The 26261-nt window shown below is 42.9% G+C and overlaps 1 protein-coding gene across 1 annotated transcript; it reads right to left on the reverse strand.

Annotated features, from left to right (window-relative positions):
• Positions 1-30: 30 nt before the first annotated feature.
• LOC107045396 lies at positions 31-26048 on the reverse strand. Its single transcript, XM_015267673.1, has 4 exons — positions 25907-26048; positions 10337-10603; positions 438-607; positions 31-189 (listed from the first exon to the last, which is right to left on the reverse strand). Exons 1-4 carry the CDS (start codon positions 26046-26048, stop codon positions 31-33), a joined length of 738 nt encoding a protein of 245 aa, XP_015123159.1.
• Positions 26049-26261: the final 213 nt, after the last annotated feature.

Raw genomic sequence — 26261 nt, forward strand, 5'->3', positions numbered from 1 at the left:
TCCACCCATCTTCCGTAAGCCCCTTTATAATCATAATCTCTTCTCCCTCAGTTTCTTCCGTTCCTCCAGCATCTGTTCCTCCCTCTCTCTCCTCCTTTTCTCCACTCTCTCCCATCCGCTCTTCTCCTCCTCATGTCGTACTCGTGCTTCCTCTCCTCCATCCTTATCGTCTGCCGTAGCGTTCTCCACCTTTTGCATTCCCCTGCATTCCCCTGGTTATTTGCTCTCGCCGCGTGTCTCTCCTGTTCCCTTATTTCCCGCCATCTACCAGCCTACCTAACTTGACCGCACTTCATCCCATAGTCCACTCCGTTCCTCCTTAACTGTTCCCTTACTCCCCCCTTTCCCGCCGCTTCGTCACCTCCTGCTTCTAACCTCCAAAGTGCCTCTTTTCCACTCATTTTCTTTCCCTTCCGGACCTTTCCATATTTCCTTACATTCGCTCCACTCTCGTTAACTCTTCCACTCCCACTTCCTGCCACTGCCACACTTCCTCTCTCCTTAAAACCACCGTTCCTCACTATTTCTCTGTCCACCACCAAAAACCACGACCACTCCGTTCCGATGCCACTCCGTTCTTCGAATATTGCGATATCCTGCTTAGATTCTGAATGTCCATCAAAAATGACCATTTTTGATGGACATTCAGAATCCATCAATAATGACCATTTTCCGGAAATATCTTGGAATGTTATGAAAACAACGGAATTTTTCTGAGATACTTTTTGTACATTTCGACTTTGATTCCGAAAAATGTTTCCATGAAAATTTCGAAATCCTGCTCTGATATTGATCAATCATTAAAATTATTCCGGAAAAATTGGAAATTCTCATAAACACCGATTGATTGGTTCATTTACAATTGATTGGTATTATTGCCCTCATTAAGATCCCGCTCTCCCTCACTCCTCGTCAAATTGTCACCAGAGCAATTTTGAGTGGACCTCACCCCTCCAGCTTATCAAGTACAAAACCGGTGTATTAACATTTTATTTATAAATTACGACATTTAACCCGCCCTCTACCTCTAATTCCTTCTGAATGTAAGCATTGAAATCGTCCTATTATTAGATTCTCTAATTTTGCTTGTAAATTATGTACAATGGCCTGAAACGTAAAACTACGAAGTTTGACGGCCTTGTGTGTATGTGCGGATGTCCCCCTGGTGGTCAACTTTTCGAAACTAGAAAAATAGAAAGACTAAAATAATTGCCAAAAATATGAAATATTGTCCGATTATGGGTATTGATAAGAACTAACAGTGTGCCAAATTTCAACCCTATCGATCAAGCTGTTTTTGAGAACTTACCATTTGATTATAAATGGTTTTTCGCAAATATCTCAAAAATGACTCAACCGATTTTATTTGTCTTCAAAATATTCGTCTCGATGTCTTCTATCTCAATCAATCAAATTGGATGGCCCGAAAAGTATTATTTATCGGACATTAGGGGATGTTGTTAGCGACGTTTTAGGCAGTACTCGCAGTCTTTACGTTCTAATAGTGTCGTAAATAATTGGATAAGAGAAAAAAGTGAATGATGAAAGTTATTCATCAAAAACCTGTCTCGATGATGCATCATTTCAAAATGTGACAAATTGAAAAATTGACAAAGATAAGATTGATTGATTGAAGATAACTTGGATTTTATATCACATTGGATGGAAATTGGGGCTGTTTTTCCTCATTTCCATCAAATTATTTCGTTAACCGTTGAATTTTGGAAAAAATGTTTTAAAACAATAATTATGTAGTTTTTAATAGGGAATATTTTTTATTTCAACTATTTCCGGTGATTCCCAACCGCTTCCATAGTAACCTGAGCGGAGTGCGCGAAGGATCACGTGCGCGTGCTTCCACCCTCCACTACCTGCTTTCGGAGGTGATAATTCGATAACTATGAGAAATAGGAAAGAAAATAATAAAATGAAATGTATGTATTTTTAGATGAAGAACATTTTTTGTTGCAAAACTTTTTTACCTAACTCGAACCATTTCCGCGAAATCGCGCTATAAACATTTAAATTGTTATAAATAAACAAAACTGACCACACCTCGCAAAAATGGTTTACATATTCGTGTTCAGGGACCCCAAAAACATGAAACCCAATGATAAAATTCGATGGACCTCAAAATGTATACGGGACCTGTCACAGCGCATGGACGGTCATAAATTGCAGCCCAGGCGTAATAATTTTTAACCCTCTTCTCGCCATCCCCCTCTTTGTCTATCCTCAACCACTTATGGATATCTCACCCTAGGGGGTTCCCTAGTGGGTTCCCTAGGGGAAAAGTCAATTCACGGGAACCCTCATTTGGGGGATAAAAAATAATTTAAAAATATGATATGCACATAACTGAATAGGTTATGACCTCCGGAAGGTCGGTAATTGGGTCTGAGAGGGGTGAGAATTGTTATTAGTGCATAATTATCGGATGACAACTGTCACTAGATCCCCTATTTTGATACCCGTCGCAACACAAAAATGGCGGTAAAATCACTCACGTAAAATCTATTAATTATATTCGTTACAAGCACTTGTGACGGAATTTTCGAGAATTCCGCCACCTGTATACAACTTCGTCGTAGAATTAAGTAAATCGTAAGAGTGAGTAGGTAAGTGTGAACTTATTTTGATCTTTTCGGAGAGAGAGGCGCGATTTCCTTAACCCCAAAGTTAGCACCCCTACCGAAGGGCGATGCAACACCCCTTTTACCTCTAGCTCGTAGAAACCGGTCTCCAAGAACATCAGGAAGGGCCTCGCGGGGAAAACAACGTTCGATTTCTATAAATAATCAAATTCACGTGTCGATACACATTAAAAACGAGTAAAAAGTAAAATCTCCGGTTCAAGTCATATTAAAGTTTTGCTCTCTTTTAGTTTCAGTTATCATTCTGGTTTATTTCGGATTTTAGAGGATAAATTTTCGATTTTATGGTTAAGGGAAAATTTACAGTAATTATATTTTCCTAGTTATGTTTTTGTATTTTGAAATCTCGCGGATCCTGAGAGGGACGACGATCCACCGCGGTTCAGAGCCGATACACCGAGCTTCCCGGTGGGATCTCGCTGATCTCGTTGAGTGCGGCTGCTGATCACAAAGGTTGAGGTGAAATACTCACGCTCCCTGCCTAAGGCACTTCGTGGAGTCGTTGGATTCACCAGTGCAGCTGGAAGGCCATGTGGATGAACATAGCCCACTCGTCTGCATGGATCGCCATGGGCTATTCTCTCTTTGGATTTGTTCACGGTGACTCCAGGATGACTCCCGGGAGAGTGACAGCAGCGAAAAGTGCACTCACTCAGGTATGAAGTGCATTCGCGAGGAGAAAAGGTGAACAACTGCCTTAATTCCCCCCTTTCCGAACCTCCAGATAACTATCGTTCAGCCATTATGGATAAAAACCCCTTGGGTTATTTCATAAAAGATATAATTAACGGCGGAATGCCTAAATAAGTCTGAAACCCATTTGAATCAAAATCCCCGCGTGCTCGGTTACATGGGCCCGCCCCAGCAGCAGCTAGACGGCGTGCCAGTCGCGCCAGCCAGCTGAGAACCTCCGCCGGTTAGACGCAGTTTACGAGAGAGTTGGACCCGAGCAACCACTGCGACGACATTCCTGAGAAGATCTGCAGCGATTGAGAGAGTTGGTGGAGACCATCGCTGAAGGCCCACACGAGGAACATGGTAAGTACATTTTTGTTCACCATGTGCACTCTCTCCCGAGGAGAGAAGTGCATCTATTCCAGTATGCCCACTGATAACCTCCGGGAAAAGTGCACCGGCGTTCACAAGAGTGACACCGAGATGCATTCCCAACCACCAAAACTCCTCCGAGCGAGTGGATAAATGGACCAGTGAGTCCATAAAATCCTCGTTCGGCTCTCCAGACCTCTCCTGAGTGATGAAACCCCAGTGAAACTCAAGTGATAGTGAAAATGGACAGTGAGACCCAATAAAAGGCCGCACACGGCCCATGCCCTGCCATGGCGCCATTGTGCCCTCTCCGTTCACCAGGAGATCTTGTGAACAATTAATGCACCTTCTGTGCATAATTAATTCACTAGGACCCTCGAGAACGCATGGGGAATGTCCAGTGCCAATTCTAGTGGGAAAAAGTGGATAAAACAGGCCTATAAGTGCACACATGCTCCTCACGTGCCGTGGGTGACGCTGTCGTGCACATGGCGGTTTTTCCTCTTTCCAGAGCGAATTGAAGCCTCAAATGAGTGCTCTTCTAGCTCAGTAAAGTTCCCCCAAGGTTTCAATTCATTAATTTAATATTTCTTGGAAGACGAGACCCCGAAAATCACGACATTGAAGCGCGTGAGCCCCAGGAATTTCCCTGTGACGCCACGACGCTCTTGATGGAGGACGGAATCGAATATGGGGCAAAATGGCACTCTTAAGTGACATTTGCATACTTGAGTCCCTCGCCCATTAATTGTCATTTATTATTCTGAGGAGATTCGCCGAGATCATCGCATCGGAATTGATATAGCCTTCGGATCCTCCAGCACTCCAGTTTCTGGACGATGCGGAGAGATCGTTGGCCTGGACTCTTCGGATCTCCCATTACCTTCGAGATTTGGCCATGAAGGCTAATGAATCACCAGCCAACTGACCATCTCGGCCACGACGACATTCCAAACCGAGGGACGCCGCTGTGGTATCTGCTGCCTTATATAGGAAGGCTTGAACCACAAGTGCGGATCCGAACCATTCATAACGTCACAAGCTAACCCGAGGACTAGACAATCATGTAGAGCCTCCAAACTGAGAAGTCCTCATCCCCCACTCTCCCGCGGAAAATATAACTGCGGACTCGAAGAGCGTGGATCGAGACTTCTGTGGATATTCATCAGCTTGCGGATATCATTATCCAGCTGCTTCAGTTCACCTCCACCCCACTTGAGAACTCCAATGGAGTAGAAAAGCACCGGGACAGCGAACATGTTCGACGCGGTGACTTTATTCTTCCCGGAAAGTTCGGATTTCCAAACTTTCCACAGCCGCCGCCGGTACTCTCCGCAAAGAGTCTCCTTGATTGCCTCAGTGTCCACTGCGGAACGCTGATTGAAGCCAAGATATCGATATGACTCTTTGGCGCCATGATGATGTATGACGCTTCCATCAACAAGCTGAAGATCACCCATCTCGTCACTGAGTTTGCCCCTCTTGAGATGGAAAACGGCGCACTTGTCCACCCCAAATCTCACGCCAACCGCACGTGAATACACTGCCACAACGCCAAGCAGAAGCTTGAGCTATCGTTCTCCTGAGGCGAATAACTTCAGCTCATCCATGTAAAATACATGGCTAACCTGGTGCCTCCTATCGCCAGGTCTTCCAGATTGATATCCCCCAATACAACGTAGCGCAACAGAGAGCGGCATGAGTGAGATGCAGAACAGAAGAGGACTCAGGGTGTCACCCTGGAAATCTCCTCTCCTGAATTGCACCAACCCTGAAGTCAGCTTCCCCTCACCAGATGTTATAGTGAAGAGCGCGTCCTCCAGAGAGGCGCAAGATCTTTAATGCATCTCACTATCTTGTCTTCTACCGCAAGGCATTCAAGAAGTATGAAAATGAGCTCATGGCTCGTGCTATCAAATGTCTTGCGATAGTCGACCCAGGCCACCGACAGATTGCGATGGTACCGCAACGAATCGCGCAATACGCAGCGATCGACCAGTAAACCTTCCTTACAACCTGACTGTCGCCTCTTCGCTCCTCGTTGTTCGTGAATCTGCTGCCACACTGGCTGTATATTATGGAGGATACGCTCATTCAAGATACCGGTGAAGAGCTTATATAGTGTATTCAGACACATGATCGGTCGATAATTCGCCGGGTCAGTCAAGTCTTCCTTCTTCGGGATCAGCACAGTCCTCCCTTCCACCAACCACTCAGGAACAGACTCATCCCCGTCGAGGAACGCCGTGAATATTCGAGCCAGATGGACAGGCACAGAGGTAAACCTCTTCCACCAAAAGGCGTTAATACCGTCAGTACCCGGAGCGGCGTGGTCCTTCATACCTCGCAAAGCAGATCGAACCTCGTCCTGAGTGACTCGCGAAAATTCCACGCGCTGCCAACGATGTTTTCCCCTCTTTTCCCGCTCCCCAGAACTCTTCATCTCGCTCAACTGAAGGCATCTTATCCGGCGCAGGCATAGGTGGCTCAAACCAGCGACTGGAATCAGAATGAAAGACAGAATTGTCTACCACTCGACGCAACTGCTATTCCAGAGGCCGCTTCATGGTCCCCAGAAGGCGCACCCTCTCAACAAAACTCTCCTTAATCAAGTGCAGGACTGATTTATTCAGTGTGTGATGATGGTAGCGCAAATTCGCGGATATTTTACGAATGCGCGCCGTAAAAGGCTTACCACCGATGATGAAGTCAATCACACACTGAATGCGCGGGGCCTGCTTCCTAGCCTCATCGACTTTACCTTGGTGCTGTGCAATGCGCCTTCGCGTTTTTACATCAAATGACCCTTTACTTCGGTTCTAAGGCTTCAAACGAGCAGCCGCATCATACACAGCCCAGTTCAGATCGAGCAATTTGATATCCGGAGAAAGGACTGCGGCCGGACCCGCATTCTCAATGGCCACATCTTCAGGCCGGAGACGGAACTTTCCTGTGACTCTCTCTCGTCTTGCCCCTATATCACGCGAGGACCCCTGAAGCTCTTCGTGGCTCTGTTGGGTCGGCTGCTCTGACTGTATATCCTCACTCTTCTGACATACCACAAGAGGAGGAGGATCCATCAGCCCCCGTGGAACGACTAGTAAATCATACCCCTGTCGGCGTAAGCGACTGGCTTGATCTCTCAGATGCTGAATTGTGGAGTGCGACAACTCAGGGTCCATTGCGCAAGATTCGCATTCTTGCCATGTAGCCCACTTATGTCGGCACACTGTCCTACCAACATTGCATGAGGTCCTCCTTGAGTTCCTCCGTCCACCTAATCCTTTGGACAGCCGGGTTGTTACCATTGGATCCAGATCGTTCACCCTTCCCAACTCATCCGCGGTCCCCATCCGAGAGGGACCGATTGTGGGGGGCTCTGCCGCCGCTCGATGACGGAACCGGGTATAGGTGCCGCCGCGTGGTTAGCCCGACACTACCATGGCTATTGCGGACATGCCGGGCGATGGGTTCGCCACACTCCCTACGCCTATTATTATTATTATTATTATTATTATTATTATTATTATTATTATTATTATTATTATTTTTACACTCGTAAATGAGATCGCTGAACGATCCTCGAGGGTTCCGACTTCACCTCGAAGACCGCCCAGCAAGCTAAGCGATACAAACTTTTCCTAATCGCTCTACAGTAGTGCTCCCTCCAACCAGAGGGTGAGCTCTACTGCAGTCCAGAATCGTGCTGTCTAAGTAGACGGAGGGATCCAAAAATGACCGCCTTCTGCATTTGGCCAGCCAAAATGAATGCTTGACGCCTGCATGCACGGATGGTGTTCAGCGCAAATATGAATGACTCTTTCATTCCCCCAAGAAAGCCAATTATCAGGACAACTAACTTTACTTCAAATCCCCGATTTATTTGACGTAGCTGAAACAGGAGTGGCTAGTATATGAGTCGCTTCTCCTCTTCTTTCACTGTGATGTTGCTCTCAGCCGGAGCTGAGAACTCAATGATATAGATGATTTTGTCATCAAAATCGAAGAGGACGATGTCAGGTTTCGTTGCAACGATTGGCCTGACAGTTGCGAACGAGAAGTTCCAGTAAATCTTACACCTCTCGTTCACGACAACGGACTCAATATCTCCTGGAGCGTAAGGCAGCACCGGCGTTCTGTCTATCCCATAAGAGTGCCGCAAATGATAATACAGCACAGTGGATATAACTCGTGATTGCATAAGTCGGACAAGCCGACAAAAGATGCATCAGAGATTCCGGGGATTGCTTGCAAATCCGACATCGAGTATCCGGAACATGCACCCCCATAACACGACTTCGATAGACAAGAGTGTTTATCACGCCATCCTGACATGCGCAGATGAAACCCTCAGTTTCAGATATCAAGCCAGCTGACTTCAAGGAGGCGAATGTCAGCTGGACGGAAAGACCCTGCTCTTCCACATGGCGGAAGAATATACCATGCACGGGCCTATCAACGTGCTGGCGGAGCAAGGTGGACTGCTCCGCCGCCTTGATGGTCGCTCTACGCCGAGGTTTGGCCATGATGGCTAATGAATCACTAGCTAACTGGCCATCCCGGCCGCGACGAAATTCCAAACCGAGGGAAGCCGCTGCCGTATCCTCTGCCTTGTATAGAAAGGCTTGAACCCCATGGAGCTCATGATCATGCACGAACTCCAAGTGTGGATCCAAGCCATTCATGACGTCACAAGCTAAACCGAGGACTAGACGATCATGAAAAGCCTCCAAACTGAGAAGTCCTCGTCCTCCACACTCTCGCTGAAAATACAACCGCAGAGTCGAAGAACGTGCATGGAGAATCCTATGAATGTTCATCAGCTTGCGGGTATCTCTGTCCAGCTGCTCCAGCTCAAATCTACTCCATTTGAGAATACCAAAGGAATAAAGAAGTACCGGGACAGCGAACATGTTCGTTGCTGCGACTTCATTCTTGCCGGAAAGCTCGGACTTCCAAACTTTCCTGAGCCGCCGCCGATATTCCTCGCGAAGAGTCTCTTTGACTCCCACAGTTTCCACTACGGAACGCTGATTGAAGCCAAGATATCGATACGACTTTTCGGCCCAAGATGATGTATGACGCTTTCATCCACAAGCTGAAGATCATCCACCTCGCCACCAACCTTGCCCCTCTTCACATTGAAGACGGCGCACTTTTCCAATCCGAAACTCATGTCGACCGCATGTGAATACATTGCGACAGTATCAAGCTGAAGCTTGAGTTGCCGCTCTCCTGAGGCAAATAACTTCAGGTCATCCATGTAAAACACATGACTGACCTGATGCCTCCTATCACCGGGTTTTCCGGCTTGGTACCCTCCAACACAACGCAGCGCAACAGATAGCGGCATTAGTGAGACCCAAAATAATAGAGGACTCAGAGTATCACCCTGAAAGACTCCTCTCCTATACTGCACCAACCTCGAAGTCAGCTCACCCTCACCAGATGTTATGGTGAAGCGCGTTCTCCAAAGTGGTGCAAGATCTTTGATACAACTCACTATATTGTCCTCTACCGCAAGGCAATCCAATAGTAGGAAAATGAGTTCATGACTCGTGCTATCGAATGCCTTGCGATAGTCGACTCAGGCAACTGACAAATTGCGATGGTACTGCCTCGAATCGCGCAATACGCAGCGATCGACCAGCAGACCTTCCTTGCAACCTGACAGTCCCCGCTTCACTCCTCGCTGTTCATGTATCTGCTGCCACACTGGTTGTATGTCATGGAGGATACGCTCATTCAGGATACCGGTGAGGAGCTTATAAAGTGTATTCAAACACGTGATCGGCCGATAGTTCGCCGGATTGCGAAAGTCTCCCTTCTTAGGGAGTAACACAGTTCTCCCCTCTACCAACCACTCAGGAATAAGCTCACTACCATCGAGAAATTCGGTGAATATCCGGGCCAGATGGTCATGAACAGAGGTAAACCTCTTCCCCCAAAAGGCGTTAATGCCATCAGGACCCGGAGCGGCGTGGTTCTTCATACCTCGTAAAGGAGATCGAAATAATCAAAGAAATGTTCATATCGAGTATTACTATTTAATTTATAATCTCGTTTAACTGATAGCCCCTCGTCTATGAGATCTAGTTTAATATTTTCTGCCACCACATTACCATTACCTTCTTTATTGCTTCCCCTATTTTGATTCAGTATTTGTCATTCTAGTTGTTTCAACTGTCTTTTAACAATATTCTAAATTTCCTCGTCCAACTCCCCATCCTCGTCAAGATCTCTGCCATTATCTGCTAAATCTGACCCATTTCTCACCTCATTACCATTGTCCTCATATTCAGCCCACGTCAACAGTTTCTCCAGATTTTGTTCGATGCTGGAAAGTCTGTCATCCTTATCATTTTTCACTTATTGTACCTCTTCTCTCACCTCTTTGATGCTATCCAGCAACCAGCAATTCGTTTTGCTTTGAATATTCACAACTTTGATAAGTGCACTGGTCACCGAGTGCAGTTTTGTACAAATTAATTCTAGCTTGTGTTGCACTCAAATTTAAGTTCGCGATTTATTAGTATAATTCTTCGTTAGATCTTTTGGGTGAATTTGTTCTGGGTACTTTATTTGAACTTTTGGTTCTAGGTATTCAATTCTTTTAATTTGGGGTTTATTGTTACCTGTTTTGAGAGCATCAACTACTACTGACTCATCGCCGTCTCGTCCGGCCGGCACACCTGATCTTTTCTCCACGTCCTCGTCATTCTCGTCAACCTCATCGCCCTTACCATTCTCTTCAATTTTCTCACCCCCGTCCATGCTCTCCACATCATCACTCTTCTCACTGACCTCAGTAGTAATTGGTGGATGTTCCTCATAAACTTCAGGCATGATGGGAGGTGTGTTAGTTAGAAGCTTGTCTTCATACCATCCGATATCATTTTCACCTGTTAAAATTAATTTAGTTTATGATTAATTAATTATAATTTTATGAAAATTATATGATTTGCTCCGCTGCTAACAAGATGAACACAATCATTGTCAGCATTAGAGCTTTGAACACAAATTAGAAATGTACACAAAGACTAATTTATGCCCAAAAAGTCGATCAGTTTCAAACGTCGTACGGTCAAACGTGCTACCGCCAATCAACCGTATGGAATATCCTAATTTCAGATTTGATTCTGAAAACTCTACATATATATCTGTAAATTGCGAAGATATTTGCTGGCTAATATCCTCACAAGCACTCAATCGCATGCATTTCTCATCTCTTTCTCGTCCTGACCTCTTGTCAACTCACGTCGTCTCTCGTTAACTCACGTCAACTCACGTCAACTCAACAAATTTGTAACACTTGATCTTGTGAGTTTTCATTAATAGAGTTTCCTCTATCTCCTCGAGAATAACATTCTCTCCTCTGTGAAACTCATCGAATCCGAAGGAAGTAGTCAAGTTCCTCCACAATTCCCACAAGTCGTCACCTGTGGTAATTTTAATCAAATTAATGATTACGATTCAATTTCACACTGAGGTGTAGGTTAATTAATATTTTCTTTTACACATCGGGTTTGGTTGGAACACGTGCTCTCATGCATGAGCACTCTTTTATGTATTACTACGCGTCGCCATTCCAGTGCACTCTACTTTATGTGTTATATGCGCGTCTCCATCTCAGTAGGCTCTACTTTATGTATTACTACGTGCCGCTGTTACAGCGACGCACCCACCACGCCAACCGACCCCCCTTAGAGCTTGTCCCTCATCAAATTCCTTATCTTTATTTTTAATGTTTTTCAGCTCACCAACTCTACTAGCTCATCCTCATATACATGAAAAACTTGATTCACGTCATTGTTTTAATTTAATTTTTTCCAACTTTTTAAGTAACTTTTATTTAGGCTTCTAACGAAAATTGTTTTAGACGCGTCGGTTACTCATGATTGTCCGCCATTTTTGTGTCTGGTTTACTCGTTCCCGCCAAGCTCTCGGGATGATGCAATTTCCATTGCCGTTCTGGAGATGCTTATTTCTTGGATTTTTCTTTTCCTTTTTGTTAGTCACTTTACTTACTCAGCGTTTTGTCTTGATTTTCCATTTTTTTTCCTTGTCTCTCTGGCCTCGAATCACACCGCTCAGGTCCTCGTGGTTATCCTGGCTTCCACTTGAGTTTTTCTTTTTCACTTATACACAGCTTTTATTCACAGTTTTATTTTATTATTGCGCATTTGATTCATGACCGTCGCCCATAACCTGATAAATTATGCGGGATTGGGACATAATAAATTAACAGACTGTATTAATTCGTCAAGATTTATTCAATGAAGCACATCACTCGTCTCGCGTCTAGTGTCCAACACGTCTCGTACAGGAATGTATCGCACACACGCCGCAACCGGCCTGGGACGAGATCTGCGCATGCACACGATCTCGTTCTCCTCTTAGTTTACACAGATATGTCTTATACTATAGATAATATTGTATTAGGATCAGGAGCTGGAGCCATATTCCAACAGTGACGTTCGGGGAAAAATTTAGTATAAAGAATAGAATTATTTTTAATTGAAATTTTAGTGTGTTGGACGCCAGTCGATGTAATTTTTATTGAGAGTGCATCAACTCCTCTCAATTTGGAAGTTTTAACAATTTTGAGGAAATTCAATAGCTGGTAGCTCAGGTTTCAGAGTAGATCCTATTGTTACGAGGGGGAGGAAGGACGATACTTCTACCTTGTAATTAACTTCCACTCACACACAAAGAAAAACACATTTTTAGATACAAAAATAAAGAAAATATAATCTCATGAAAGAAAAATATGGAATATTTACAAGTGAAATGATGGTTGAAGGCTTTGAGACCTCAACAAAAACAAAAGAAAAACTTTTACAGAGCAAATGAATCGATAATCCTATGAAAATCAATAATTTACATCGAATTATAAGATTTCGAAATTGTAATCGTAAATTCTACTCGAGGTTGTAACAAAATTAACCGAAAATTAAATCAGCTCCGATATCAATGATCAGATTTACCAAAGTAATTATGAAAAATCTCAAAATCAATCTGAGGGATAGATTCCAACACCCTCAGTTCATAGAGACGCCAAGATGGGCACTAGATAAAGAGAAGCCATGACAAGGCTATATTTCTCTTATTTTACTCGAAATTAATGATAATTCGGCTCTGCCCACCTGATTATTTGCGAGAAACCCCCTTCCGCCAGACTGGACAGGGACCAGGACAGCAAATAGACTGAATATTATAAGGAAAATGACAAATAATTGTGCTGATCTAGCTGACACGTCTATACTGCACGACAGCTAGGAGAACACTCTCCACGTTCGGTCAGGCTCACTAGGGACGCTGGTTCGAGTCCGAATTGGGAGAGGAATCCTCTCTCACATGTTTTAAAACGACAAATCTGATTGGATAGCGAAGTTTTAACAAATATTTTGATTGAAGAATATTCTCAATATGAAATTTTATAGATTTAATCCTCAAATAATCTTAACTGAATGAGTTCGATGTTTCTAAGCTTAAATTTCAAATTAAATTCCGACAGTTTCCGTTGAAAAATAGAAAATATGATGACGCTCGGATATCCCTCGCTGGTGTCCTGCTGGTTTGAGGGGGAAAATCCTTCCCTCCGGTCGTTACTCACGTCAGGGTATCCTGGAGTATCGCTACTTCATGGTTGATGGGATTTGATCCTGGGTTGGAGACACCTTGTGCTCCCATTTGAAATGCGTGGGCCTCGTGGAGGGACGCCTTCGTCAAATCCTCTCTTCTAATAGCTTGAACGGACTGGTCTCGATGTTATTTGGCCCCAAGAGTTTTTTCTCAGGACCTCCTCTTCTCGACCCAGTCCGCCGACGTGGAGTTCCAACCGTTGGAGATGACAAAAATATTAGAATTGGGAAAGAAATTACAATTCTTCCTTTCCCGAAACACAATTCTTCGTTCCCTTCTTTTCACAGGGGATGAGAGAGGTCTCCTAGAGGCTTGTCAAATTTCAATGCCTTTGAAGAAGGTCATAGTTTGAGGAAAAACAAAAAATTTGATAAACAAAAAAAAATGTCGGGTTGACGACCCGTGTCGTCACAAATAAAAGCAAACAAAAATTATGTATTCGTAGAAGATCGCCTATTTTATAAAATGGACATCTCATCAACCCCATTTTCAATCGGCATATCGTATTAAGTCAATGACGATTACCGATTTCGGCCGCAGAAGTGTAACCACTCTGTGTAATGCTCTGAATTAATTTTATTACGATAATCCCCATTTTTTTTCCAACGAAACAATACATGCCGTCTTTTAAAAATCCATGTTCACTTCCAATATGAGTTATAATCACCCACTTGCCTGCACCAGATGAAACTAAAAATCCTCCTCGCATAAAAGTTATAGGTTGTACTCGCGAGCGGTAAAAATCAAAATCATCTATATTTTTTTCGAGTGATGTATCTTCTACGCAGCTAAATTTTTTTTTGTATAATTAGCTCCGCACCACGTTTCGTCAGTGAAAAAACTTTTATAACCCGCGTCTCCATATTTTTTCTTTTCAGTTGAATACTCCTGACGTTTTCGTGCAATTTCTCGACCTTCCATGAGGATGGATTTCCCATTATATAGGATGTATTTTTATTGGTGGAAAACCTCCCGTCCCCCAACGTAAAATGACCTTCTAAATACACCAAAAATACAACAAAAATTATTTATTCAGCCGATTTTTGTATAATTAATAATTAATGTGGGCCAATGAGAGTGTCGGGTTATAGCGCGCAGTAGTGAGTGGGGGAGTTCGCAGAATGAACGGCAATACTGCGTCAGAGTTACACCGAATTATGTGTGAAGATGTGTCTCGTCGATTTCGGGTGAAGGCGGAAAGGATGAAGTAAGCTGCGAGATGGCGCGCGTATGCAGTTTTCGGTTTCAATTGAATTTATTTACAAGAGAGGTAAATGGAACAAGATAATTTGTACGGGAAATCTATGGAAGTGAAATGAATTTCATTTTGAAACGAGGAAAAACTTATGAGATTCATGAATCTAGCCGAGGGACTTCTGACATACTATTTGAAAGAGGTTTCAATCCCATAAGGCATCAAATCCACAAATTGCTGAGAAGTTGTCTACCACGTATCGGGGAAATTGAAATAAAATTACTCATAAACTGTCGACATGAGTCATTGATAACCCCCCCACCCTCTATCAGCAAATTATCAACAGATTTAGATGATTTTTTTTTATTTTCTGCAAAAAATGAGGTAAAATTTGGAGGAACATTTGGTGATAATAAGTCGGTAAAATTTGCTGTTACTTAGACGATAATTTTTTTTTTTCATCTATTATTCACGTAGTTAGGGAATCATTTGGGAAGATTCAAATACATGACTTTATAATTTAGAATGGAATAATTATCTGGTAATTAAATATTGTTTGTTAGGCATATAGCTGGAAGAGAATTACGATAAATTAATATCATCAGTATATGAATCGCTGCAGAATCATTCTTCTCAACCCCTCAACCAACTTTCTCATAAAAGAAAAATATCACCGTAAAACCAATCCAGTTTCTTGAGCTGCATAATGGCGAATATTACAATCAGACACTTGCCCTCACGTTTCCGATAGTGGGACCACTTCCAGGGTGCTATGAATTTTTCAGCCACTCCTCTAGACACGTCTGATGAAATTCCAATCAGAAAATCGATAATATAAACATATTTAGACTTAAAAAAAAATATCAGCGAAGAACCGATCGGATTGTTCGAGCCGCCAAATGTCGAATCTTCAATTCCGACACTTGCCCTCACTTTTCCGGTTGTTGGACCACTTTTAAGGTCCTATAAGTTTTCCAAACACTCCTCTAGAACCTCCTGATGGAACTCAGATGACAAAATGGACTACAAAAACCTATTCACATATTGAAACTGTATATCAGCAGAGAATTGATCAGGCCTCTCAAACCGCATAATATCGAATCTTCGACTCAGCGTTTTTTTCGCTCTATAAATCAAATAAAATCAAGATTATCCTTTATTTTATCAACATAACGAGAAGATATTTTATCGGAAGAATTATGGATATTTAAAATCCGGAAATTGTTTGGCTATTTCTGCTGGTAAGTTGGAGTAACTAGTCTCGATAAACTACTTAGAATTTTTCTGGGTTATCACTCCTATTCTCGATCCACCTGTCGACATATCGATACCAATTCTCCCACCAATTTGTGGATAAATAATCATCAAATTTTCCGATAAATTTCAACGTATCGGATAATTTCATTTTCTCGGATCTAACTTCACGGGCTGGGGAAATCACTCCGGAAATTAAAAATCCATTTTTCATCGTATCTTCACATTCCACGGTTTTTACAATGATTCTCAACCATTTTCAGCCATTTATTCAGCCGTAATCGATGACGCAATCGAAGCGTCTTCACGTAACTTAGAGCTGATTGGATTTTGGATGGGCTGTGGCCAGTAGGATTCTTCAGTTAAAAAAAAATTGAAAAGTTAAAATTACGCGCTCGTAGTTCTTATGGATTTGATGACTCGGGTTAACATTCGGCCGTTGACAATTTTCTTTTCAGTGTATTTCGAAATTCTCAGTCGTCTCTCAATCGTTTATGATAAATGAGGAAAATTGAAAAAGAATACCTAAAGAATTGAGTGACTTTCGATGTGAAACACCGAAAGATGGTGACCTCTCGTGAATAAATGGTCTTGAGTTCACACTGTGATAATTTGGCTGGAGTGCTTAAATGGGAAGGATCTTGATGTAAGTATGGATTTGTTTACTAAAATAAAAAATGAAATTAAAAAGTTGAAAAAAAATGAAAAATTGGAAAAAATTTGAAAAACAATCATAATGACATAAAATTAATAAAAAAATATTTCGTGGCGATAGTCACTGCGGTACCTAATTGAGGCGATATGAAATGCTATATCATTTTTCATGAGTGACACTCCCAGATTTTGGAAATGAGATAACTCGTTCGCTTGTTTAAATATTCATGAATTATTTTTTTTCAATCTACTCATCGTTCATTTCCGCATGAGGGTTACCCCGTAGTAAATAATCCAAATATGATTAATCGTATGGAAAAATGATATCAAGTACGACACTTGTGGCGACAGTCAATACGGTAATTGAAGCGATATAAATTGCGCCAGTCATTGAGGTAATTTGGGCGATATTAAAATACAACATTTATGGCGATAGCCACGGCGATGATTGAGACAATATGATATTGAGATACTGGTTCTCATGGGTTAGATTCGCGCAGTTTATAAATCATATAACTCTTAGACTTTTCGAAAAATTCATTATATTTTGGTTTTATTCTATTTTGTGTACATTTTTCAATAATGAACGCCCTGCAATAAACACTCTAAACGCAATCATTCATGGGACAAAATGAGCATTTAGGGAAGCCGTCATTGGCTGATACATTCCAACTACTGAATTCAGTGGATAGTTTTGCGCACTACTTGTTTTGAATCCTGGACAGTCGGAGATGTATAGACATGCTATGTCATTCCCCGTGTCTAAATTTAAGTCCTATCTAATTCTCTTTAGTCCTCCATGGTAAACGCTTCTAAGTTGTTGTATGGATCAATTCATCTATAATTCCTTTGCTTTTTATGACTAATAGAATTCTTATTTTTTTTTTTTATTCATTCAAATAACTGCTCTTCAGGGTCCTGCTGTATAGCAGTGGGGATACAAAAGAATATACATAATAGACAACAAAATAAGACTGCTTAAAGGCGCTTGGCGCAAGTGAGCTATATAAACCAAAAACAGCAAAAAGGAGAAAAATTTTGTAACAGGATCTCAAGAAGCGTCGCAGAGATAATAATAATAAGAAATCCTTAGAAATACAAATCCTTAAAAATGCTGTAAAATGCAAGTAATATTACAAAAGCGCACGCAGAGTAATAGGTAAAGTATTAACATCAGGCATAATATTTAGCAAACATTTATAAAACAATTCATTCTTTCACATGAAATTTTCTGGTTTTCATCGCATTCAGTAGAAAAAAGTGCAATCGCTTCAGATTATTACGAGTTTGATCGGTAGAGGCTACAAAGGTCATGACGGCCAGAAGGCGTTCGCTTAAAGTGGAGGCAGCAAGGGACTGAGAAGATAAAGATAATTCTGGCAGCCAGAATCTTCTGATTTGCTCTTATAAAGGGCAGCAGATAATTAAGTGTACAATTGTTTCAGGTTAATTCAGGTTGCAGACAGCACATAGGCTAGAAGGATATATTCTATGGCACTCATCTTTGAGCGAAAACATCTGAAGTCGCGTGATTGATAGCCTAGTTTGAATCATGCTGTGGATATAGGGCCAAGGGCATCTAGAGTCAAGATACAGCGCAGGTGCGTCACTACGTGATCTAGGGATAGGCAACTGTATGCTGCTGGATTTATGCAAAAGCTTCAGGTCCACTGCCTTAAAATGAGTAATAAGGCTAGAGATAAAAGAATCTTTTTCTTGTAGCCAAAATATCGGCACTAAATTTCCCCATAGGTAATCCGCGCCCACTTTCTTTAGTATTTCATTAAACTGATAAGCCCAATTGTAACAGGCGAACGATTTCTCTTCTCTTGGTGTTAAGTCGGTAGGCTTGTTCAGAAAGAGATGTACATGCCTTAAAAAACAGATTTTTGGGAGCCTAGAAGCATCCATTTTTAACATCTTCATAATCCAGCCAAGTGTTAGCGAGGCTACTTTGACCTCAAGCGGGGCGATCTTCAATTCAAGTCTAAGCAGGTAATTCGGTGTATTTTTTTGGAGACAGAAGAGCTTTTAAAAATAGTAAACTTGAATGACTTCCAGCAAAGTAGTATATCTTAGCGCCCAGACGGGGGAGCCATAAAGTAAAGTCGAGGTGACAATACTATCATAGATTTTTATATTCCCCCTTCACGATTCCGACTGTATTTTACTTAGGATTTTCAGGGTGGTGCCACATGCAATTCTATCTTTCTGTACCATCGCTCTGAGAGCCTGAATACCAAATGCAGTCGCTGAAAACTGTACACCTAGGTACTTGTAATCCCTAGTAAACTCAACCTTCAGATCACCAAACCAAATCACAGTCTCCTTGTTGCCACCCCTGCCATTTTTACACAAAACAAATTGAGTTTTTTTTCAGATTCACACTAAGAAGCTTACCACTAGCGTATTCTTTAAAAATTGTAAGGATATTTTCCCGGGTTGTTCACCCAGGAAAAATCCAAACTACTTTTTAAGGCTTCTCTATCGCTTAATAATTGGGCGCCAGCCGAACCTTCACGGGAGGTTCGACGAAAACCGGCCTCTGAGGCAAACTCGTCCACTCAGAGGACTTTTGGCTGGACAATGGGTTGCCCAGCTAACATCAGCGTGATACGGTAGAGTGGGCGAGATCCACCAGGAGTATTACTACCACATCCACACGAGCATTTGCAAGCCGTGTATTATACCTTACGGCATAACTTCTCATAATGAATTAAATTCATGACCTTCTGGAGAGTCTTTCGACTCTGCGAGTGTTCATTCTCCTCCCGAGTATTTCGACTCGGGGGAGTTTTCAGAGTCAAATGCGAATCAGCCGGGACTCCTCAGAGCCTGGGACGCCGAGAGGCTGATGCGACCAAAGTGGAACACTGTTATCCACTTCACAACCATCCACACTCTCGGCCACCAGTTATCACTCTTCACCGTCGACGGGTACTCGAATGTCGGGACATGGTCGGGTCGACAGGAGGACGATCTCTACTGTAGACCCACGGGCCCATGCGCTCGGCATTTGTTTCGCCGAGCCGGATAACACCGGAAACAACAAAATCGTCACTTCGTGTCCCGGAATAACCCCTTTTTACTAGTGGGGGATGCAGGAGCATCCCCCTACGCTCGCCGCCAACGGTTATTCACCGAGGCTACGTGGGGTCCGAAACTCCTTATCATGGCTTCTTCAGCCATTCCTCAATCTAACACACGGAGAGATTCTTTCAACCTCTCGGTTCAAGCGCTCGCGTTCGACTAACTCGGAATCTTACTAGGGCTTTGCCTCCTAGTCTGGATATCTCGGCGACGATAGGTCATTTCGTTACCCTATCCCCACCAATCAACCCGACGGGATCACGGAGGTACGAGTCCTTTCACCTAGCCGTTGGTCCCTAGTCTACTCCGACATAGCCTATAGAATCGCCCAGTTGGACAGCCTGTACGTCGGCCCCTTTTCCCCCAGCACATGCTGGGCGAATTCCAATATGGGACATTCCATGTCAACTCACCCACACCAGATTTGTTTTTGTCTGGGAAAAATCATTGAGTAGGTACATTTTGAACTACTACATATAGCTAGTTATCATGCAAAATTTCATTGCCCTGCCAGTTTTTGTTTCTGAGATAATTATTACGAAACTTGAAATTTCCAAAAAATCATTACTTCTGAATGGAGCATCCGATTTTGATAAATAAAAAAAGAAAATTTTCGTTTTTTCTCGTACTTCAAGATAAAAAATACTTCAGAGACGTCAGGAAGCGCCTAGACCGGTTTTTCGAGAATTTTTCGCGTTTTCATTTTTTTTTCACTCTAGGGCCGCTCGATATTCGATCGAAATATTTTTTTTATGATAAAGGATGTCCTTATATGATATGAAAACAATACGCCATAATGGAAGAGCGAAGCAATGCACCGGAAATTTTTTTTTTCGAAATTTTTGGGTGTTTCAGTTTTTAGGGGAGATCCATGGGTTTTTTTCAAAAGAAATCAGTCTGTCAACTATTATTCTTCGTTCATATATGATGGTCAAAGAATACGCCATCATGTAAGAGAGAAAGAATGCTCCGAAAAAATCTTTCTTCAAAATTTTTACGTTTGTCTGTTGTTTAGGAGAGTTGCATTATTGTTACTGAAAAAGGGGTTTGTCAATAGACATTTTCTGTTCTGCTAGATAGAATGGACTATTGATACGACTATAAATCTTTTCTCAATAACACACTGTGCTTTCCACTAACGAAAAAGTATGGGAAAAAAACAATTTTTATTCTTCTATAACAACAACATTTTATATTTTCACATTTTTACATTTTTACAATACGGAGAAATTCTCCACTTCCTTCGACGACAAGTTCCAACATGCACTGATGACTTATTTAAATCACGATTACTGTCTTCTGTGGGTTTTTCGTTTTTTTGTTGTTTGTTTTTGCTTTGGGAAAACCTCCTCCTTAGCGGAAGCCGAATATCATTTAATTAACAATTGCTCTCCCGGTATCGGAATAAAACAATGGTGTTTTTGAATGGCTGGAATAGCTTTGGCACTATCAAATCTCAGGTAAAAATTGTGTACCTTCTCGACAGTTGTGCTGGGTAGTGAGTGACCTGTGTTCGCAATTGGTGAAGCAAACCCTCCTTTAATTTTTCTCAATCTTTTCGCTCTTGACGCCATGTATCTGGTAGTTTCAAATTCAGAAGCAATTTTCCGTGCACTCCACGACTGTGGATGAACCGTCAAGATTTGCAGGCGCTCACGGTAGTTTTTCAGATCTTTGAATTTCTGCTTCAAACCATCCAACATTTCTTCTAATTCTATTTCTCTCGCAGATCGATACTCGTCGATTGATAGGCCGTAATCATCAAGATGGAAAGATCGACCTGATCTCAGAGAACTGTTCATCACATCCAGACTTGGGTCATATGTTTCGGCTTGGAGCATTGATATATCGGGTGGAGTTTCCGAACGCTGAAGATGTGTAGCATTGAGTTTAACCGTGGGGACAGATGGAGGAATGACATAAGTTGGAGCTCTCGTTCGGTATTGACCACAGATTTTCGCAGACAATGGTAAAAAAGGAAATTTCTCGTATAGTGTCAAGGAAATCGGACGTAAATTACAACCGAGGTGTCTCTTCTCACCAGGAGTCCGCATTGGATTCGCATATCTATCACTCCGCGGCATTCTATAAAATCCGAAGATGTCAATTCCGAGACTAAAGATCATTTCTATATAATCAACGTGAAAATTCCTTACCTCATTGCATGAATAGAATAAGATAGGTGCTCGGTAATCTATCCACACGGAATCGTATGGTGATAGAAAGTCAATCGAGAAATTGAGGTTTTTTTTCTAGAATTGAAGCCTTTGAACCGACTGATGATAATAAATCAATTAATTGATTCCACTTGTTTCTTTCTCTCATTTATTTGATCATAATTTAGCAAACTTCCGATGATGATAATGTTCAATTCAACTATCTACCCTTCCAGTAAAAATTTCGACGAAAATTTTTTTTTCGGCTCACTCTTTCTCCGTTACATGATGGTGGAGTCTTATGTCACCATATATGAACGAAGAATAATGGTTGACAGACTCATTTCTTTTAAAAAAACCGATGGATCTCCCCTAAAAACTGAATAACCTAAAAATTAAAAAAAAAAAATTTCCGGTGCATTGCTTTGCTTTTCCACTATGGTGTATTCTTTTCATATCATATAAGGACATCCTCTATCATGAAAAAATATTTCGATCGAATATCGAGCGGCCATAGAGTGAAAAAAAAATGAAAATGCGAAAAATTCTCAAAAAACAGGTCTAGGAATCTCTTGACGGCTCTGAAGTACTCTTTATCTTGAAGTACGAGAAAAAACGACAATTTTCTTATCAAAATCGGATGCTCCATTCAGAAGTAATGATTTTTTGAAAATTTCAAGTTTCATAATGATTATCTCAGAAACAAAAAGTGGCAGGGTAATGAAATTTTGCATGATCACTCTCTATATGTAGTAGTTCAAAGTGCACCTACTCAATGATTTCTCCCAGACAAAAAAAAATCCGGTGTGGCTGAGTTGACATGGAATGTTCCATATAGCGATAGTCTAGTAACGCCCTCCAGACATCCAGGGGTCGCGGTTTCACCCATAACCGGTATGCCTTCGGTCTATCATAGGTCTGTGATTCTTCTCATCTAGTCCCGGCTTCTTCAGCCGCTTCTAGATGTCGCTTACTGTCTCTCTTCAACAATTTCAGAGTCCACATCTCTTTTTAAGAAAATCTCTTTACATACCTCCCTCCTTAAGAGAGGTTTCGACCTGAAACCTAGACGTTTCAAGCCAAAAATCCTCCAGGAGTTACTACTCTTCACCTTCCGACTCTTCGGTCGGGGGGTCTTCCAAAGCTTCCCTATAGGGCTTCATGTCAACTATAGCGGTGTCTTTCGTATTACGACCCGTCCTATCAGAAACCTGGTAAAAGTTTCTGGAGTGCTTCTTGGTCACCACGAAAAGTCCATTGAACGGTTTGTTCAAGGACGCTGAACGATGTTTTACAGCACTCGACAGCTCGTGGCCGCGAACTAGGACTATTTCGCCGACCTTGAATTCACCTTTTCTTCGGCGCAAGTTATAACTTTGTGTCTGTCGATCATTAGCTTCCGCCAATGCATGCCTAAAGGCTAATCTCAGGGTGTCATGACGCTTCATGTGCTCGACCCAGGCCTCGGTCTAGTTTCTTCAATTTCGACATCTCCTTCCAGCTTTCGTCGCAGCGAGTTTGCTAGCTCGGGCTCTCGCCCGAGATTTACGAAAGCCGGGGTTGCCTTCAGGGAACTGTGTTGGGCTGTATTATATGCAAAACGAAATGCATCCAGATAACAGTCCCATTCACTGTGATCCTGATCCACGTACGCTCGTATCATAGCTTTTAGCGAACGGTTCACTCTTTCAGTGAGGTTCGCTTGCGGTTGATACGGCGGCGTTGTTCAGTGCTTCATATTGGTTGAAGCAGCCGAATCTCTCAAGTCCTTATTTACGAACTCGGTCCCATTATCGGTCAGCAATTCTCGTGAAGCTCCCCATCGATAAATAATGGTTTCCTCCAATGCTTTCCGTATCGTCACACCGGTTGCTTTGCGCAACGGTCGCACTTCTATCCACTTCATAAAGAAGTCTTGGATAACTAGGATATATTGGTGTCCTGCTTTACTCCGCGTAAAGGGACCCTTGATATCCGCCGATATTCTCGACCAGGGTTTCTCGATTGCGCGAGGTCCCATCTGGCCTATCGGGGCTTGTTGTTGGACTTTGCAGCGCTGACATTCTTGACACGCACTAACGTACGTCATCACGTCCTCAAACATCGCTGGCCAATAATATTGATTGGCCAAGCGTTGGCAGGTCTTATCAACACCTTGGTTTCCTGCCTGCAGCAAATCGTGGCATTCGTGTATAGCGGCACGTCTCATTTCACGAGGGAGAACTAATTTCCAATCGTCCAAGTCTTGGTTGTCCACCGAGGCAATTGTTTTCGTCCTCAGGTGGTACAACAGTCCTTCGGAAATTTTCCATGTAGGATATTTCTCTGGGATTCTCTCTACGTCTCGACAGCATCGGAGATACCCGATGAGTAAATCCGTCGCTCCTTCCGGTGAGCGTGAAGCGCATCCTTCTCGTGTATGATTTTGTAATCATACTCTAACAACCGGAGGTTCCATCTCCCTAGCCTTCCAGCCGGGTCTTTCATATTATGAAGCCACCTTAAGGCGCTATGGTCCGTTATCACTGTGAAGGGATATCCCTCCAAGTAACAACGGAACTTCATAATCGCCCACACGACGGCCAAACATTCCTGCTCAGTCACCGTGTATTTTGATTCAGGGCCCGTTAATGAGCGACTAGCGTAAGCTATAACTCGCTCTTATTCATCCTGTACTTGGGTGAGTACAGCACCAAGTCCAACACTGCTCGCATCCATTTGTAGAGTAAACGTCAGTGAAAAATTGGGACAAGCAAGAATTGGAGCCAACGTTAAGTGCTTTTTCAGCGCTTCGAAGGCTTCCTGCTGCTCTTCATTCCATAACCACGGCTGATTCTTCTTGGTCAGAAGTGTCAGCGGTTGAGATATGGTTGCAAAGTCGGGTATAAATCGTCTATACCAGGAGGCCATTCCCAGAAAACGGCGAATCTGTTTCAGTTTCTTCGGCACGGAAAAATCCACAACGGGCGATGTTTTCTCGGGGTCGACCTGCAGCCCTTGGCTGTTCACGACGAAGCCGGGGTATTTCACCTCGGAACGACAGAAAACACTCTTCTCTCGATTTATTGTGAGACCATGATCTCTGAACTTATCGAGAACCTTTCCCAACGACGTGAGGTGTTCCTCAAATGTCCTTGAGACGATAATCATATCGTCTAAGTACACAAACACGTGTGGATACATCTCTGGACCGATCAATTTGCCCAGGGCTCTTTGGAAGGTAGCGGGCGCATTTGTCATTCCGTACGGCATGCGTTCGAACTGGAAAAACCCTCTTCCTGGCACCGTGAATTCAGTGATCTCTTTCGAGTCCTCGGCTAACGGTATTTGCCAATACGCCGCACTCAAGTCGAGTGTCGTGATATAATTGCCCTCTTGTAACTCATCAAAGATATCGGTCATATTTGCAACTGAGTAAGCATCCTTTTTCGTTACTTCATTTACCCTGCGGAAATCGATACAAAACCGATATTTTCCGCTGGCTTTCTTAACCATCACTACGGGAGTATTCCAGTCGCTTTTGGATGGCTTCATTACACTCCATCTCGGAGTATCTCATCTCCTTCCTTCCACATTGATAGTTTAATATGTTCAGACACGACCGTGACTCTTTGTCGGATAGGTTCGTGCTCTTCCACGTCAATCTTGTGGGGTGGTAGCTTGAAAATCGGTGGACTTCTATCATGCACGGGAATTTTTTCATCCAGGAGTCTTTGGAGTTGGCTATTTTGCTCCTCTCCAGGTACTTTCAAGCCGTTGCACACGGTTATGTGGCAGGCTCGCTCCACTGAGACAAACTTGAATGTTTCGTCGGGTTTGTCTCTAAAGAACCAGGATTGGTCAAAAAAATCAATAACCATCCGTGCTTCTCTCAAAAAGTCTAATTCCAGTATGAAATCCTCGGACAGCGAAGCCATCCAAAGAATTTCAATCATGACGGGTCTCCCCCCCAATACCAGAGGTATTTTTGAGGCCTCCTTTACCACCTCTAGTTGACTATTCGCCACTAGAACTCTTCTCGGTGGTATTCTCCTCGCACTAATAACTAGCTCGCTCAGCAGCTCGATCCCCGCTTTTCCAGCAAAGGTACGAGATGCCCCTGAGTCTACTAGAGTGCGTATTTTCCTCCCGTGAATTTCGATATTCACGTGAAAGGCAAATTGAAGGACGAAAAGGCGACGTTTATCAAAAGGCGACGAAAGAAGGCTTGCCTTCTTTCGTCGCCTGATTGATAAACTCCAGATCAGAGCTCAGTTCCGGCGATGACAATGCAATGGGGTCCGTCAGGGATTCTCGAGAGGGTTTTTCCACTTTCTCCTCCTCTCGAGACTCCTCTTCCACTGCTGCGGGCATTTCTACTCTCTGTACAGCAGTTTCTTCGACCTCTGGACTATGATTCTGCCCTGAAATTTTCCTTCCTACAGTTTCTGAGGAATTTTCCACCTCTTCCACTGGGTTTCTCTGTTCAACCTCTGTCTTCACGACAGAAAAGAGTTTTCTGGGAGCTCTGCAGCTCCTTTTATACCTTATTGTCAAGAGTGGGGGGTCCTCCTCACTCTTGTGACA

The sequence above is a fragment of the Diachasma alloeum genome, unplaced genomic scaffold, assembly GCF_001412515.2.
Source record: "Diachasma alloeum isolate Michigan unplaced genomic scaffold, Dall2.0 Dall_scaffold_00925, whole genome shotgun sequence".
Lineage (NCBI taxonomy): Eukaryota > Metazoa > Arthropoda > Insecta > Hymenoptera > Braconidae > Diachasma > Diachasma alloeum.

Excerpts from the sequence above, each read along its gene's own strand:
- LOC107045396 (XM_015267673.1), bottom strand. The coding sequence starts at position 26,048 with ATGCCCGCAGCAGTGGAAGAGGAGTCTCGAGAGGAGGAGAAAGTGGAA. Across the intron at positions 608-10,336 it reads AGTTGATGCTCTCAAAACAG|AATCTAAGCAGGATATCGCA; the intron begins GTAACAATAAAC and ends ATGGACATTCAG. Across the intron at positions 190-437 it reads TTAACGAGAGTGGAGCGAAT|GTGGAGAACGCTACGGCAGA; the intron begins GTAAGGAAATAT and ends GGAATGCAAAAG.